Below are 17,762 nucleotides of genomic sequence, written 5' to 3' on the forward strand. Positions count from 1 at the left end.
AGAATAGTTTCTATATTGATTGCCAAAGTTCTTTGTGAGGCCTGAGTAGCTCTCTGAGGGATAGTCCCCACAAACCACAAGATAAAAAGAGAAACAACAATACTTTACACTGGGATTTTCCTCTCACAAATCTCCTTAGCCTTCTTAATTATGTAACAGCATTTAGTTTCTTTCCGATCTCAGTCTCAATCATAATCCTTCTCCTCAGTCAAGCACATTTACACTCAACTCCCATTGAGGTCTGACTTAGCAAGAATGTCCCATTCATTCTGGAAAAACATCACTTTTGGTGAAAGATGTAAAGAAGAGCTTTGATCTTGATCCTACACTCCTAAGCCTCCCAGAGGGAGCAGAATGCACTAATGGTACAAGGTTATTAGGCAATTTACTTAGAACAGTGCGCAGAAAGGGTCTGGTGTTTGGCCTGAGAATACTATCAAAGCTAAGCCTAGAGAAGGGGAGGGATAAGGAAGCTCCTTTGGGGAGACAGTACCATATCTTGTCAGAAAGAAGTAATCCTCCACATAGAAGGGGAAGAATTTAAAGTGGAAGGGTGGTAATATAGTAGTTTATATTGAAACCATTAAGTAAAAGGCTTGTTTCCCAGCTGCTTAAGCCCTGATGTCTGGTTCCTGCACAGGACTGGCAGCATTAGGAGTGTACAATACCAAAAGGGGAAGCCAGATGCCAGTTATTAGTCCTGAATAGTCCATTGGTTTCTCCTCCAAAAAGCTTCAGGTTTCCCAGACAGTCTTATCTTCTCAGAGAGACCTAGTCAGAAAGGACATGATAGAGCAGGAACTTGAACTGATTTCTCATTTTGTCCCAGGGTGCTGTAAAAGTCTATATATTTCAAAATCACAATAAATGCTTATATCCAAGTTGTGATGTGTCAGCCTATCAGAAAGATGTAGGTCAGAAGTTTAGAAAATGCAACTGGTGTCCTGTTAAAATAGGACAGGTGACTGACTGAGATTCAAACACTGGAAAGGCAAGGGATGAAGACAATGAATGTGGAATCTGAATGTCTTAAAGGCTGTATTTGGGGAAGATAATGAATAACTTGGGGATATGACTCACCATACAATAGTTTAAACATATTTAATGCCTCAAATTGATATTTTGTGACTTTGGGAAATTAGACTGTGTGTAGTAAGAAGTTATTATTTTTCTATGGGAAATGCTTGGTTGAGTCAATCAGGATATAGGGTAACTATTACACGTTATAATTCTGAATAAGACAGTCAAATTTTCATTCTGGTAGGTCATTTGTTTCTCTGCAGGTGGCTCTGTTGGCTTCTGGAATAGAATGCTATGAATTACATGTTACATAAATGAAAGACAGCTATAATTTCACATAACATTGTATTTAATTCTACAGAAGTCTTTAGGCCTAATGTAAAAATTCCATTGAATAATTTATCCAGCTAAGCATCTGTGGTCCCAAACTCCTAATTTAAAAATGTTGATAAATGAAGTATCTCTTTAGTTAATAAATGAAGTATCTCTTTAGTTATCCTTTGTCAGCAACATTCATTTTAATGGAAAGTGAGTTTACAGGGTTACATGATTGAACTACTGAGCCAAGTCAGTGTTGGCAAATGATGGGCTAAATTATTGATGTTACACACTAATGAATTCTGATGAGAAATAAAACACAGACATTACGTTTCAAGTGGTTCATAATTATTTTTGTACTTTAAAAGCAATTTTATTCTTTTTCCAAATCGTACTGGTTCTGTAAAACAAAAACATAGTTAGTGATTATAACTAAAATTATTGAGTTTGAGGCAAAAATGCTATTATTATGGTTGTAAAAGCAAACTTACACAACCATAATGTTATTCACCCTAGGATTCTGATTTCTTTATATACTTCTGGGAAAAGATAATTAAATTAAATGTCTAAATTTTTAAACCACTGTCTTTAAATAAGATAATCTGCTTTGCAACCATGGTTAAGAGTTCAATAGATGAGTTTATAATCTATGATATATCAACATGTTTACTGGAGATCCATAATTAATTCAAATAATGACAAAAACAGAGGAGCTGCCAAAAAGAAGCTTTCAGCATGTAAACAGTTCATCTTTAAACCTGTGATACAGCATGATGTATGCTACAAATGGATAGAAGGAGGTAATTCAACCCCAGATAGCCCGAAGTGCTGCTGCAAGGTTAAATCATCAGTATAAAATGTCATAATCATATCTCCCTAATTTGTTACTCACTGCACTAGCTAAATTGATTTTAAATTCCTACTTTTAACTTGAAACATCACAGTCAGTATTTGATAATACGGCAACGACTTCATAATATTCCACCCCAACCAATGTCCTCCTGAAATACTACATTTCTAACTTTTCGCAGTTATAAAATGGAGGCGTCTATTGCAGTGAAGGCAAATCTAGCAAATATTTTTTGATTTTTTTTCTGATGTATAGTAGATAAATAACCACCTTTTTCTTTGGCTCATTGTTGCATTCCTTGCTCATGAAAAATTACCAGTTATTTCTTTAACTAAACCAATAAATATGAAAACTCTCTATATTCCACCTATTCAAGATTATAGAAATCTTGTCCAAATGATCTTGTACAACTTCTGCACTTTGGGCCCAAATCTCACATGAGCAGCTCGTGAGATTGCAATACCATCACATCCAATCCAAACACTACTTCTGATTCAGCCTCACACTTGAACCCCACATACTAGCTAAAACCTCATTTGGATTTGAATACCTCATTCTCAGCCCCTTGCTCTAAATATACACACCCAAATAAGTATGCATAGTCATTGGAGGACAAAAGAATCCTAAATGCAACATTTTGCATCAGCTATAGCTATTCCAGAGCCTTATTTGGGAGGCTATTAACCGCTTTATGGCTGTATGAGTGTATGTTAATGTAACCGGAGAATTCACAGAAATATCTAAGCTAACGTTTCCTGTTATTTTAGTTTAGAAAATAGTGCCAAAATGATGGCTTTCCCAGTATTTATCTATTTTGCTCCATACTGGGGAATGATTAAGGGTGAAAAAAATAATGGTCCTGGTGGGAAACTGTGATACATCCCTGCAAAAAAATTTACAAAATTTCACAGGATATACCAAGTTATTTTAAGGAATTTTATTTGTAATTGTATGTCTTCCGCTCTGTTGTTCCATGTACCAGTAAGTCTGTTAAAATAACTAAATAACTCTGAAGCACAGGGGTATTAGCACTGGAGGAGAGAATGAATAAGAGGTAGAACTGGTAAGAAATTTTTGGATGGAGTATTTTTCCATCAAAAAATGACAATTAGTTGCCTCAGAAGTAAAACATGTCAATTTGAATGACCTGCTGCTGGAACATAGGTAAGATTCCAGTGGAATCCTCCCTGCCAGACAGGTTTCTAAACTTGCCTGCCTAGTTTCCTGCCAGCTAACTCGCCTGGCTCTTCAGCATCCCTGGCTAGATTTGGTTTCCCAAGGCTGCCAGTTTCACAGTCGGGCAGCAGGGAGCCTGGAAGCCAGGACTCTCAGGGCTTCCAAGCTGCCCACCTTGGAGCCAGGAATCCCTGGGGACTCTCACGTCTTTGAAGCATCTGGCTCCCAGCTCAGATAATGGCTCCAGAGTTGCCAGCTGCTTGAGCCAGGACCCTCATTTCAATCCCCTGTGCACATGCTTTATGATACCATCTTTAATTACATGATCACATACTACTTTTTCACAGGATCCCTGCTTCATTCAGTGCATAGAATGGACTTGCTCTGGGAATCAATCTGAGTTATGTAGTGAAGGAGACTTGTCTGTAGGACCACTGCTTCATTTGTTGCAGAAGTTGGAAGGTGTGAAGTAAATGAGGCAGGGGACTGCCAGAAGAGAAGGGATGGTCTCATAGTTAAAGCAGTCGAATACTGGCCTGGAGAATTGGATTCCATCCCTTCCTGCACCTTAGAGTTCCTATGTGATGCTAGGCAAGTCATTTAAACCAAACTTTTCACAGGTGATCACTAACTGTGTGTTCCTCATTTTCTGGTTGCCCAACTAGAAAAACTGGGATCTGATTTTCAGAAGTACTGAGCACTCATAACTGCAACTGAAGTCAATAGGAGCTGTGCTTTGAACAGATAAAGCGCTATTTAATGCTAAGTATTTTTAAAAATCAGGTCCTAGTTATCCCAAAGTGGGCACCCAAAATTAGAAGATACTTTGACCATAATCTCTCTGTTCTTCAGCTCCCCATCTGTAAAATGGGAATAAAAATAGTCCGTCACCTCACAAGAGTTTTGTGAATATAAATTTATTAATGTTTCTGAAGCATATGGATAATGTAATGATGAGAACCATAGAAAATCCCATGAAGGAATTAATAATTGTCTTCGGAGCAGATTTGAACAATGTGAAGTAAATGAGGCCTGGGGCCACACACTGAACAAGGGGTAAAAAACATGCTGAATAGCTGCTCATTAAGTGAACAGTGTCCATTCTGTACACTGAATGAGGCAGGGGTCCTATGAAATAAAAATATGACCTGCAGCAGTTCATGATCTCAACTCCAGAACTATACAAAGGAAATTATTATTATAAATTATTTGTTGAGCAGTGGGCTTAGTTTTCTAATGGAGGTAAAGGTCATGCAGAATTGGTTACTGTTGATTTAAACTTTGAGTGGAAAAAGTATTTTTTGAATTGTAGCACTGTTGTGTGGTACTAGTCCAAGCTCAGCTGGGTTAGTTTGACAGTTACTATGACACTTCTCTACAATGAAAACATTTTTAGCATTTTTGCATGGGCAGTATCATTGGTGCTTATTCCAGGTCTCTGAGAGACAGGATGGATCTCAATTCTTCTCTCTTTTTGGTTACCAAGGAGTACCTCTAATAAAAACGGTTTCCCCTTTTCACTACCATGCACAGACTAGATGATATTTTTTACAGAGAGGTATTGGATTTCTGGCATCATCACTTCTGGATACCATTGAGCTTGAATGCATTCTCTTGTGGACCAATTTGTGAGGTATTCTGGGAAAAATGTGGATATGCTGAATCATATTGATTACTTATGTGTCTGAGGTAACCAGAGTAGAAGGCTCCTAGTCTAACCTTCAATAAGAAGAGCCTCCCAAGCTGAGTATGATTTGCTGGCTAGAGGAACCTTTACAAAAAAAAGTGAGGTTTATGCTGCTTGTGGAAAGAGGAACTTAGAACGCTAGCATCTGTAAAGGAGGAGGTTAAACACTTGGATTAGGCACATCGCCACTGAAGCAACTCTCTTTATATGAAGTTAGCAAGTCCTGCAATATTTCTGTTATTGCCTTTCGGATATACTGGGTTGATTACCCATGCAGACAGTATTAGTAGCAGGGCCACTGGAGGCCAATACACAATCACTAAGAGTCATCAAGATTGGCGTCAGTGCTTTAGAGGAAGTGATACTTTGCTTGACGAGGGTGGGGCACTAAATGCATCAAAACCTAAATACAACTCTGTCAAGGTATGAACCCCCACTGTGAACCTTAGCGTCCAAAAGATGGGGTACCTGCATGAACCCCCCCTAAGCTTAATTACTAGCTTAGAAATGGTAGAGCTGCCACTACCCAAAAATATACTGACTTGGGTCTCAAAACAAAGGGAAATAAACAATTCCTCTCCTTTCTTCCTCCCAGATCCTCCCTTCCCTGGGTTACACTAGGAGATCACTGTGATTCAACTCATTGAATCTTAAAACAGAGAGGAAATCCACCTTCCCCCCCCTTCTTCACTCCCCCTCCCAGAGAAATAGTGATACTAACACAAGGAGAAATCAGGTTTTTCCTCCCCCCTTCTCTCCTTTCTCCTACCAATTCCCTGGTGAGTACAGACCCCCCTCCCTTTGGGTCTTACACAAGATAACCAAAAAATCAATCAGGTTTTTAAAAAGGAAAACTTTTAATAAAAGAAACAAAAAAGTTAAAATTATCTCTGTAAAATCAAGATGGAAAATGTTACAGGGTCTTTCAGCTTATAGACACTAGAGAGAATCCTGCCCCCAGCACAAGTACACGTTGCAGCAAACAGAGATACAATCATTCCAGCAAAAATACACATTTGCAAATAAAGAAAACAAACAAAAAGACTAAACCACCTTTCTAACTGGTACTTACTAAATTGAACAGAAGAGGCTTTTTCAGAAAGATTGGAGAAATCTGCTTACATGCCTGGCCCCTCTCAGAACCCAGAGAGAATACACAGAAAAAAACCCCAAGAAGCACAAACAAAGGCTTCCCTCCACCGAGATTTGAAAGTATCTTGTCTCCTGATTGGTCCTCTGGTCAGGTGTTCCAGGTTTACTGCTAGTTAACCCTTTACAGGTAAAAGTGACATTAGCCCTTAACTATCTGTTTATGACAAACTCATTTACACCAAGTGCTATACACATGTCTATATGCACATCACCTCATATATTTTAATGGGAGATTTGTCTGAGTATGGACATCAGAATTTTGCTGTATGCCATGAGAAGTGAAGGAATGGACCAAAGAGTCAAGGAAATCAAATGTGTTTTTTGAGACTAGCCTCTGCTTTCTCCCCAAAGACGTCCCCTCCATCATATAGATCATCAGACATGAGTATTTATGAGAACCCATGCCAGGGTCAACTGCTCTTGCCACTGTGTCACCAACATGAAAGGAGTGAATCCACAGAGTCTGGGAGAACTTGACATGGTCATCATTTGGATCTACCTAGTCACAAAACTCAACAGTATGCTGATTTAAAAGGACCAAGTTTGAGATCAGATTGTGAATAAAGCCAGAGATTCTGATCTAGATTACATAAGCATAAGGGGAAAAGTCTTAGACTTCTAAAGTGACATCCTACCTACTGATCTCTGTGTTTAATTAGGAGAACATATTAATTGGAAGTCCAAGTAAGTGTGGCCCTCCTGGTAGGTGAAATGAAAATACTCCTACATAAAAAGTATACGGCAAGCATTACAAGGAGGAACGGAAAGTTCCAGTTATGTTCAGTGTGCTCTAGAGGTGATGGACCATCTTGAGCCAACGAAGATAAATAGAATTTGGATCTTATTGGCAGAAGCGTGGCCATTCAGGTGGGGTGCAAGGACATTCATTTGCCTGACCTGACAAACTGTTCAAGTCAAAAGCCACTAGCCCATATGAGCCGAAACAAAAAACAGCTATCTTACTTGTCACAATTCCACTTTCAACATACAAAAAGGGTTTACAAATGAAGAATTGGTTCCCAGTGAAATTTATCTTCCATCTTCTAAATGGTTACTACAAATAATCACAAGTAAATATGAAAAAGTTTAAAACTAATTAAAAAGTGTGTAGCAATGTCCCCTTAAGAAAAGTTATCTGTCATCTAACTCCATATGTCTCCAAGACAAGACAGAAACAGCAAGACTGCTAAAGTGAAATCAGCAGGCAAAAAAGATTGCAACTGAGTGTAATCAGCATAAATGGTGATAACTCAACCCATAACAGAGAAAAATAAAAGAGTGAGCATAAAGCATTTGAAGATCATCAACCCTGAGGGACATCATAACACACCTGTGTTAATAAGTTAGAGAACAAAAGATGGCCTTAACAAACTGACTACCATCTGACAAATAAGAAGCACACCATGAATGAATTGCTTTCAAAAGATAGGAGGGAAGACCCTGCCACCAGTGTCCATGATTATAGATGGCCCTGTCCTAAGAGGAACTGCATTTGGGTACTCTGCATGAGAACAATTGAACAGGATGCCAGGATCATACTGAACTGTGCAGATCCACTGACTATTTCCTCATTACAGGATGCAGGAGCCACAAGGATAACTGCAGCAACTTTCCTGACACTTTACAACCTTGGAAGGGAGGATTTCTTTCCTTTGCTGACCTCTGCCAAATTGCCCAGATGAGGATATGGCCCAAAGAACATAATAGGATAGATGTCCTCTGGTGTAAATTAGTATAATTCCACTGAAGTGACTGGGCTATGTTGAATTGTGTCATCTAATAATCCTGCCCAAGCGATTTAAAAAAGACCCCAGGATAATTCATAAAGTTTAGTGCAACTGGGAAAAGCCATAAATAGTGCAAGAACATTGGAGTCAAACTGAAACAAAAGGGGACTGATCCTTTTCTGCCTTGCACCTTATGTAGTTATTTAACTATCAAATCAGAATTCTCCAAGCTCTGAGAACTGATGGTAGACTTTTATAGCCACTTTGCACAACTGAGAATGACTACGCAAAGGACAAAGCAGTGGAGAGCCAGGCCCACAATCTTTACGTACTCTTTCAATGGCAGTCCTGTGGTTTGAGTATCAGAGGAACCCATTTGTCAAACAATATAAAGTGTCAGAGATGATACTAATGATACTGTCTTTCCCAGTATTTAGCCATAAAGACAATTTTGGCAATGGGACTATAGCTGAAAAAAAACACCTTCACCTAGAAAGGATGGTCTAAATCGAGGAAGGTCAGGATTGAGTTATAGTTACAGGGCTAAATATAGATACATTCATCACCAAGGAGCTTCAAAAGTTCAGCCAACACTTGCTATTTCAGGTAATTCACCAGATTACCATAAAACGTTCATAACTGTCACGATTAAAGTAGATGAATACCTAAGCTACTGAAGAACCAAATAATCAAAACTCCACAACAGTACTGTACTACTTACTAGACAAAATTTCAATTATATAGCAAATACCTTTTGCAAATACCTACATTTTACACTGCTGTGTGAGTGTACGCCTAACCTTTTTAATCTAAATTATTTTCTTAAAATATTTCGTATTCTGTAACTGATTGAAAAATATATTTAGTGTTTTGCAAGGTGTCCTGTAAACTGAAATCCTCTAGTGATCTATAGAACAAGGACAGCACACATAACAGCAGTGTATTTTCCTGCATATCACCGCACCAACGTGCCTCAAAGCTGGACAGCTTTGATTTTCAGAAAAATTGGCATAAGCTCCTATGGAATATTATGGGCTTTAACTCCCATGCAATTATGTTTGGATCAAAAGTCAGTTTAGTGTATGACCTCCACATGGAACTTTCTTTTAGTTCCACACAAATTCTTCCCTCAGAGACATTAAAGACATCTGAAAGCTCCACAGAATTTAAGGAAAACACTGTTTAAATTAGATCCAGGGCTTCCCAGAGGATTCAGGGGGCCTGGGATCTTTGGTGGCAGGGGGTCCCCGCCGCTGAAGACCCAGCACTTCGGTGACGGGTCCTGGGGCAGAAGGACCCCCCGCTGTGGGTCTTCGGGGCACTTTGGCAGCGGGTCCTGGAGCGGAAGGACCCCGCCCGCCGAATTGCCACCTAAGAGCCAGCACTTTGACGGCGGGTCCCGGGGTGGAAGGACCCCCCCACTGCAGGTCTTTGAGACACTTCAGCGGCGGGTACCGGAACGGAAGGACTCCCCACCGCCGAATTGCCGCCGAAGACCCAGAGCAGAAGGACCCTGCTCCAGGGCCCCTGAAAAACTCTCCTGGGGGCCCCTGCGGGCCCGGGGCAAATTATCCCACTTGCTCCCCCCCTCTGGGTGGCCCTGATTAGATCCCCCTTAAATTCTGATCTGTCAAATTCTGCCATTGGGTGCTCTCGGATAGTATGAAGGGAGATTTTTAACATGAGAGAGGTGGGAAGATTGTATGAAGACATGATAGCCTTGCCCAAGAAGTAAGTTTCCTGTACTCTTCTCTCCAAAAATATAAGTAAATAGGCCAAAATTGCCAGCATGAATTATTTGAGCCAATGACTTATGCATCAGCAATGTACTCCATTGTAAATCTGCATTCAGGCATGTTTATTCTTATATTATAAAAGTGAAATCCTTAATCCTTTTTTTAAACATCACAACTGAAATTTGACATTTTTAAATTGTGTTTTCCACTGCAAGCATAATCACTGTGAGTATGAGCACTTAATGGATCCCTTCTATTTCAAAGGCAGAAATTAAACATGAAAACACAAAGTGACGACATGGGTAAAGTTAGAATTGGAATCTACATTTTAAAAAGTTTTGAGGGCTGAAATAAAAGGGGCTATGCAAAGTAAAATAGCATATATATTTCACTTTTAGAAAAAAAAAGAATGGGTTAAAGCACTCATATATTATACATGGGCAAAAGTAGATTTCCTCTATGATCATATACATTTAGTTTAGTAAAAAGCATAAAAATCAAAAGCTTTTCTGAATGTGCATTTTATTCCTAGTTCTAGCAGCATGTTAGAGAAAATATGGAACTCATAACCAGTGGAAAAAGAATGATGAGTGTGTATACCTGATCAGCTGGTGGTCCCAGCAATTCTGGCTTCATAGGAGACACTCATTATTTTTGGTGCTTTGGATGCCACTAGTGTTGTTGCCTTTTTTACCCTTCGACCCTTATCTACTTAGCACATGCTTTCTAATCTCTCATACCTGCCACACACAAGTTAATAACAAATAACAACCATACAAAGTCTGTTATGAAAAGATCCAATGTGTTTGATAAATTATACAAACTGATTCCAAGTTATGACGCTAATTTTCTGCTCCACTTTGCTCTTTTTATGCTGCTCAGGTGACCGAAAGGGAACAGATCTTGGATGTATCCTCCTAACTACTGGGGACTGCCCAGCAAGTATAGAACCAGCTCAGTCATCTTCCAGGTACACCATCTTCTTCACAGCTCCTGAGGCAGGAGGCAAGGAGGAGGTTTACATGGACTGCAATGTATTCTGGTTATGCTCAACTAGTTGGACAGTGCCTTGGTTCTGCAAACAGCTACTGCATGTTGGGAAACCCCCACATCGCTGCAATCTATTTTAGGTTTTTGCAGAGAAGCAGGAAGCAGTAGCTGGCTCCCTGGTGACTCCCTCTCTGCCTTATTGTGCATAATCTTGGCAAAGCAGGGAACTTGGTCCTAACTGTCCAAGGATAATTTAAGTCTGTGATGAAACTCTGCCACTTAAAAGGCAGTCACTTTTAGGGCTGGGCCAGCTGGCTCTAGGTGCTCAAGTGGAATGGGGATTTATGGACAGCTTGAACTAAATGCTCCAGAGACAGCAAGCAGCCTGTGCTCCACCTATCATGCTTATTACCAGGTATACTGCTTATTACCCCATGAACAATTTGATTGATTTCGGCGTGATTATTCCCAAAAGTAAGCTCTATAATTAGTAAATCGTTGCAGGACTTGGCCTGTTGACTTATACATTTTAAGTGAGACAATTATGAAAATCTATTTTTTCCAATCATCATTAATGTAGGCGATTTTCTTTTCCATTAGATGAGATCCCTCCCAAAGGGGTTCTGGACAGCAACTGTGGTGCCATGGGGGCCATGGAAGGCCAGCAGGTAATCTGCGGGGATGGAATCATGAAGATGGCCTTTGACTCTGGCCGCTTCTGCAGTTTCCTGGCCAGAATGTGAATTATGGAACACTGCCAAATGAAATATGACTGATCAACAACTTTGCGGCAATCAGAACTGAGAGTAAAGCCCCTCTCTTTACCCAAGATTTCTTACAATAGCAACCCAATTTCATATGTTTATTTTCTCAGACATAAGCACATGAACAAATAGATATAACACTCCATTCTTATCCTACTTGACTTCTCAGCTCCTTTATGACACTGTCAACCACACTCTTCTTCTTGAAATTTTGTCCGACTTTGGCTTTTGTGACTCAGTCCTCTCCTGGTTCTCCTCCTACCTCTTTAAGTGCTCCTTCAGTGTTTCATTTGGAGGATCTTCCTCTTCAGTGCTCCATCTTTCAGGGGGAGTCTCACAGGACTCCATATTGGGCCCCTGCTCTTCTCCCTCTACACTGTCTCTGGGTTATCTTATTCACGTATATGACTTCAATAACTGTGACATGATGACTCTCAGATCTACCGCTCCACCTCTTACCCATCTCCTTCTGTCCAAACTAAAATTTCAATCCGTCTTTCTGATATCTCGTCACTGACATCCAGCCATCCACTCAAGCTTAATCTGACTAAAGCAGAGATCTTTATCTTTTCCCTCAAATCCTCTCCTCTCCCTCTTTTTAAAGTCACTGTGGAAAACACCACCATTGTTTCTGTCATGCAGGCCTGAAACCTGGGTATTATCTTCAACTTGCCCCTCTCTCTAGACCCTTTCATTCAAGCAGTGTTTAAATGTTGCTGCTTCTGCCTGTAAAACTTATGCAAGATCTGGCCTTTATTCTCCAGCCACACAGCTAAAATTCTCCTGCAGACCCTCATCATCATGTGTCTTGACTACTGTAACATCCTTCTCTCTGGTTTTGACAAATCTCATCTTGCCCGATTTAAAATCCATTCAAAACCCTATAGCAAAAAAATCTTCTTCTTGGTTCATCTCTTTGATCATGTCACGCCTTTTCTTTGCATTGCTCCACTGACCCCCCCTTCTTCACCACAACATCATATACAAACTTCTTATCTTCACTATTAAGGCACTCCATGGCCTATCCCCGCCGTATCTGTGAACTCATGTATACTTACACGACGTCAAGTCCCAACTCCACTCTGCTAATGACACTGCCCTTGATTGTCCGTTTGTCAAATTTTCCAACAAGCACTGCCATGCATTCTCATATGTCACCAGGTGTTTGAGGAAGGAGCTCTCTGTAAAAATCTGCAAGGCCACTATATTATCCTCCTTTAAATCTCTCCTTACAACCCACCTAAGCCCTGGTGCCTACAAAACTCTTGAGAATGGTTAGGCACCTTGTGTGCTGTAACTTCTGCCTATTTCACTGTTCATCACTGTCACTATTATTATCTTGTGTTCCATCCTATCTGTTTATTGTATCCAATGTACGTTATTAGAATGTAAAGTCTCCTAGCCAGTAACTGTCTTTTTATTTGCACAGTGCCTGGCACAATGGGGCCCCAGCCTCTAGGCACTACCACAATATAAATATTAAATAACAAAAATAACAAACCAAGCCCATCTCTTGCTGGTGAAAAAGGAGGAGAGAGGTATCATTATTGTCATTTTTTAGACTTAGGAAGCACTCAGATACTACGGTGACAGACACCAGTATAAGAGCTTATATAGCTATTTGCTAAATGGTTAGAGACAATCTGGCACTAACAATGCTAAATTGAAGGCATCAGTTCACGCAGAAATGCAACAATCCATATGCTGGGAATCACAAAATACAATTACATTTTGCTGACAGGAAACACGCTTTTAAATACCTCAGAACTGTTTTCTATGGCCTAACTGAACTAGCTTTTCCATTATAATTTTCTATGTTTCCTATGGGCTTGTCTGGACATAATGTGGTCATGTGCTCTCCGGGGGTGCGATTTCAAAAGAGCATGAATTGTTTCCCATCAATTGGTCTGTGTAGACCGAACACTGGTACACGTCGCTCCTGCACATGTCCACACGGGCACCCCTCACACTGCCCCTGCTCCCAGACTTGATACCGGTGTGCACTAAAGGCTCCCTAGTGTGCCTTAACGTAGTACTGTTTCAAACAGCACTGTGTTAAAGCGCACCAGCAGGGACCAGTTAATGCGCAGCATGTTAATCTGCTTTAGAAATCACACATCCTCAGAATGCATTAACCACCATATAGGCAAGCCCTACCATAAAGAGTCATTTCAAGTAACGAACATAGAAGGGATATTAGAATAACAGAATCCATGTTAGAATGGGTATCATCAGCACATGGAAAATACACTGTTCCAGTGTTTCTGAAACACTAAATATTGTAAATGTTGTTTTTAAAAGTAGCTCTGAGCTGCAAAATTTGGACCTGAACTTCCCCAAATATTGATGAGGTTTGTGTCTGAAGGATGGGTATAGGCCCATTTCTAGCTACTTCAATTGTTCAGGATAACTGAATTTATAGAGACAATTTATTCTCAATATGAATGATAGAAATCATTTATTTTATGCAAGAACAAAGGATTTCCAGAGAGCTCATTCATTACAATATAGACTAGTTATTGATATAAGACTTCAATCACAGGTTATGTTGATAGCACTGCCATTAAAATGCTACATAACATTAGCCTAGACTAACTTAAAGATTCATATGTGAGGAAACCAACTGGCACCTGTGGCTTCTATGTAACTTGTTATTATTCATGAGCTCTAGGCTACATATTAATCACCTCTTTTCTTCAACACAGTTAGAGAAGTTGAATACAAAAAAGATCAAGACTCATCATCATAGCTATGCCACTGTGAAATTCAAAAGGAAGCATTTCCAGTTTTTCAAATTTTAAATGTAAAATTTTAAGTATAATTAACTGCTTATTTGTCTTAATAAGCACACAATTCTAGTATAATATTTGACAAAAATAAGAGAATACTGACTAAATATGCCATAAAAATTAATGGAGCATTTCAAATCACTAGAAGTGTGGAAAATCTCATTCTATTTTTATTTTTCAATTAGTTTTTCCTTTTCTTTTTTTCCATTAATATGATTTGGATTTTCTGAATCTTCAACAATGAAATACATTTGGATGTATATAACAAAAGCCATAGGTTTAAAAAAATCCTCAGTGAAAGTTTTGAGACTGGATCACAGTGATGATGCAATTTATAGTAGTTCAAAAAGTTTTGTTCAAGCTCGTTTTTTCCTTACATCATGCTAATAATAATTGTGAAATGGAATTGCATAATATTAAAGTTTAATACAAACATGGCATCCTAAGGACTGTACAGCAAAACTCTATAGCGGAAAATAGAAGTGAAAATTTATAAGAATATGATGCATTAAAGATCTAGCAGCTACATTTTTTTATTTATTTTGCAAAAAACAAGACTGAAGACATTTTTCACTCCAGTCTTTTACAAACATTTCTCAAATGCCTGCTGGTTATGGTCATTAACTGTGGGAAAAGACTGAAAGGAGTGGCTTTACAAAAATATTAACAACATGCCACTGCATGAGAAAAAGAATAGAACATTTAAACTACATTACATAAAAGCAATTTTCCCCAGTAAATGTAAACATATACCTGGAAAATTAAAACCCACAAAATATTAAACATTATATCCCTGTGAGGAAACCATTGTTAAACCTTGTGCCCTCCCTTCCGCCCTCCCTCCCCCTTCACCCCCCACCGGTGTGTTGTTTATTAATGGATAAAGGTGAAGTTATCACATAACCTAATAATGAAGGTGGGGTACTTCAGCTAAACAGCAGTTTCATACTAAAGAAATTATATACGAATAAAATGAAAATGACAGTATTGTTTACCATGGCAGTAAGATCTGCAAAACAGTACACAATAACATTTTCTAAAACAGCAGAACAGCAGTACTAATGCCTTTATATTTTTCAAATGTTTATATCCAATGTATTTATAATAATCTTTTCAAAGGTTTGTGAGAAATAAATCTAATCTTTCTCTTTTTTTAAAGTATGCATGGTATATGTGCTAACTTCCTGAATTCATCCTTCATGCAATTCCAGTTTATTAAAGAGGTTAAAAATTTATAAAACTCTGATGGGATATGGTTTTAATGCTTCATCACACTACCCATCATTTGCTTTTCAATCTAGATCAGAATGATCTTTCCTACTTCTCTGCAATCACCTACCTGCACAGCTAATATTTTCTGAGCATTCTCATGAGAGGCTGCCTGGAACTTCGCCAGCCCAGCCTGGCTATAGAGGCCTCGCTGTTTGAAGTACTCCACCAATGCCCTGTGCATCCTGCTTTGCAGCACAGAGAGCTAAAGGGAGGAAGAAGGGGAAAAAAAGTCAGAGCAGGAGAGGAAATTAATGGCAGTGTTCAAGAAGAATGATGGAGGGAAATATAGAAAGCAGTCAATAGCCCATTCTGCACTGTACGGACCTGACAGGAATTTCACAGTCTCTTGATTTTTCAGCCCACTCATGTGCATTCATCAGAAACCAGTCACATCTGGCTGCCAGGATGGGGGGTTAATTTTCTCTAAATGCCTCAGCAGTTTTGTTCTAGCTGAGGCAAACTCTGTGACTGCAAAGCTGATGAGTAAAATATTTCTACTTCACCCAGTTTAACTCAAAACCGATAGCCTCGGGACATATTGAACCTTTCTTAAAAAAATAATCTTTTGAAGCTTTTTGAATGGCACATCAGGTCAGGGCAAAGTTTAAAATGCAAGTTTAAGACTTTGAGGGACACCATGGCTTTTTTCCCCTTGTAAAGCTTATCAAAGCTTGGCAATGTGTGCTTTAGAGCATGACAAAACTAAAGAGAATTAACTTAGCCATCAACTGCTGAGGGAGAACAATAACAGGAAAGAAATTTCCAGATAAAACTCACTATTAATCTACCTAGCTATAACCATGTGACATGAAAGCATCTAACTGCACTAAATTACAGCAAATGCAGCTGTTGAAAAGTGACATTATTTTTTAATAAGACTTTATATGAAGAAGATACTACAGATCATAGAACTGTCCTGACTAGAAGGGGGTCTAATTGAAATGATTAAAACTGGAAATGGAAACAGTGTATTTTTACAATTTATCAGTTACTATAGCAGCAATATTCTCATATCCCATAGTTAAGACTGTGTCTGTATTTCCATAATTTTCAAGTGTTTATAACTCAAACAGAAAAACTTTGCATAGCAGGTCTCAGTCTAGACGCAAAAGCTTTTAATCAAAATCGACAAGCTACCAATACAAAATGTAGTTGAAGATAGTGGTGTGCTCTTATAATTGAAAGTTGGTTTATTTCTTAAACTGAAATTCTACCAGCATTTTTCCAGAATCTGGACTAGTGCCTTTGGCTGATCTGTAAACACACAAATGAAAACCAACTAAATTAATTTGTTTAGAAACATGATTTTGTGTTCAAGTATGCTAATTATTTCAATAACAATTTCATAGCTATTGTTAGCACATGGCCTTTATGAGTACGCCTTTCAACCACATTTGCAAAATAGATTCTAGCATTCCTTTGGAAATGCTACAATTCATTAAGGTCAATGCTACAGGTCAGTAATGAGACCAGTAACAAGGAAGCCTTTACATGATTGCTTAGGAGCCAGCATGGAGTAATATGAAAAATATCCACTTTTTCAGAAGGATATAGATTATAGTGATGCCAAAGGAACTATTATGGACCACAGAGTAATTAATAAGCATTTTCAAAATTAATGGCCTAGTTTTCAGAGGTGCTGAACTTGCACAACTCCCATTGGGTCATGGAAGCTGTGAGTACTCAGCATTTTAGTAATTCAGGACATAAAATATTAAAACATATATTTGTATGTCAGAATTTATAATTTATTTATCTGAATTTGGCTGTTTGAATAGCATAGATGCATTGCAATGACATGGAACAAAAAATTGGGTAAATAAATTGGGAAAATATAAAAATCAGTCCTAATCACAGCCAAAATCTGAAATCAAATGTGAACATATTTTTCAATCTAAGTTTGTCTAAGTATCACTGCTCCCTCTCTGATCTCTAACATGCTAAATACTTTTTCTGAAATCTATCTTGAGGTCTCTGTGGGCATTAAATCTCTGGTATTCCAACTGTTGCTTTCAAATCTCAGAAGATTTGAGGCTTTTCTGGGCCTTCAGCAGGGAGGCAGGTAAGGGAAGAAACAACACATGACATTTTAATAAAACAGTCCACTTTGGCCCAACAGAGAAAGTGTCAGATGGAAGGTAAGCCACGATGGAATATTTTCAATGTTCTAAAAGCTGCGAGAAGGAATGTTGTTATAGAATGGGTTCTTGTGGAGAGGAAAATGAAGGTCCAGGTAGGATGGCTGGGTGAGGGCAGAAGGATTTGGTTCAGGATCGTGAAA

General features: G+C 38.8%; 1 protein-coding gene across 1 annotated transcript in view; it reads right to left on the minus strand.

Moving 5' to 3' along the window:
• The window catches only part of LOC127045687 (coiled-coil domain-containing protein 178-like), a 35,854-nt gene extending 20,112 nt beyond the window's left edge, over positions 1-15,742 (minus strand). Inside the window, exon 1 of the mRNA XM_050942082.1 lies at positions 15,549-15,742. Within this exon, the coding sequence (XP_050798039.1) occupies positions 15,549-15,662 (114 nt within the window). The 5' untranslated portion in view covers positions 15,663-15,742. The remainder of the gene's footprint in view (positions 1-15,548) is intronic.
• Positions 15,743-17,762: the final 2,020 nt, after the last annotated feature.

The sequence above is a fragment of the Gopherus flavomarginatus genome, chromosome 2, assembly GCF_025201925.1.
Source record: "Gopherus flavomarginatus isolate rGopFla2 chromosome 2, rGopFla2.mat.asm, whole genome shotgun sequence".
Classification (NCBI taxonomy): domain Eukaryota; kingdom Metazoa; phylum Chordata; order Testudines; family Testudinidae; genus Gopherus; species Gopherus flavomarginatus.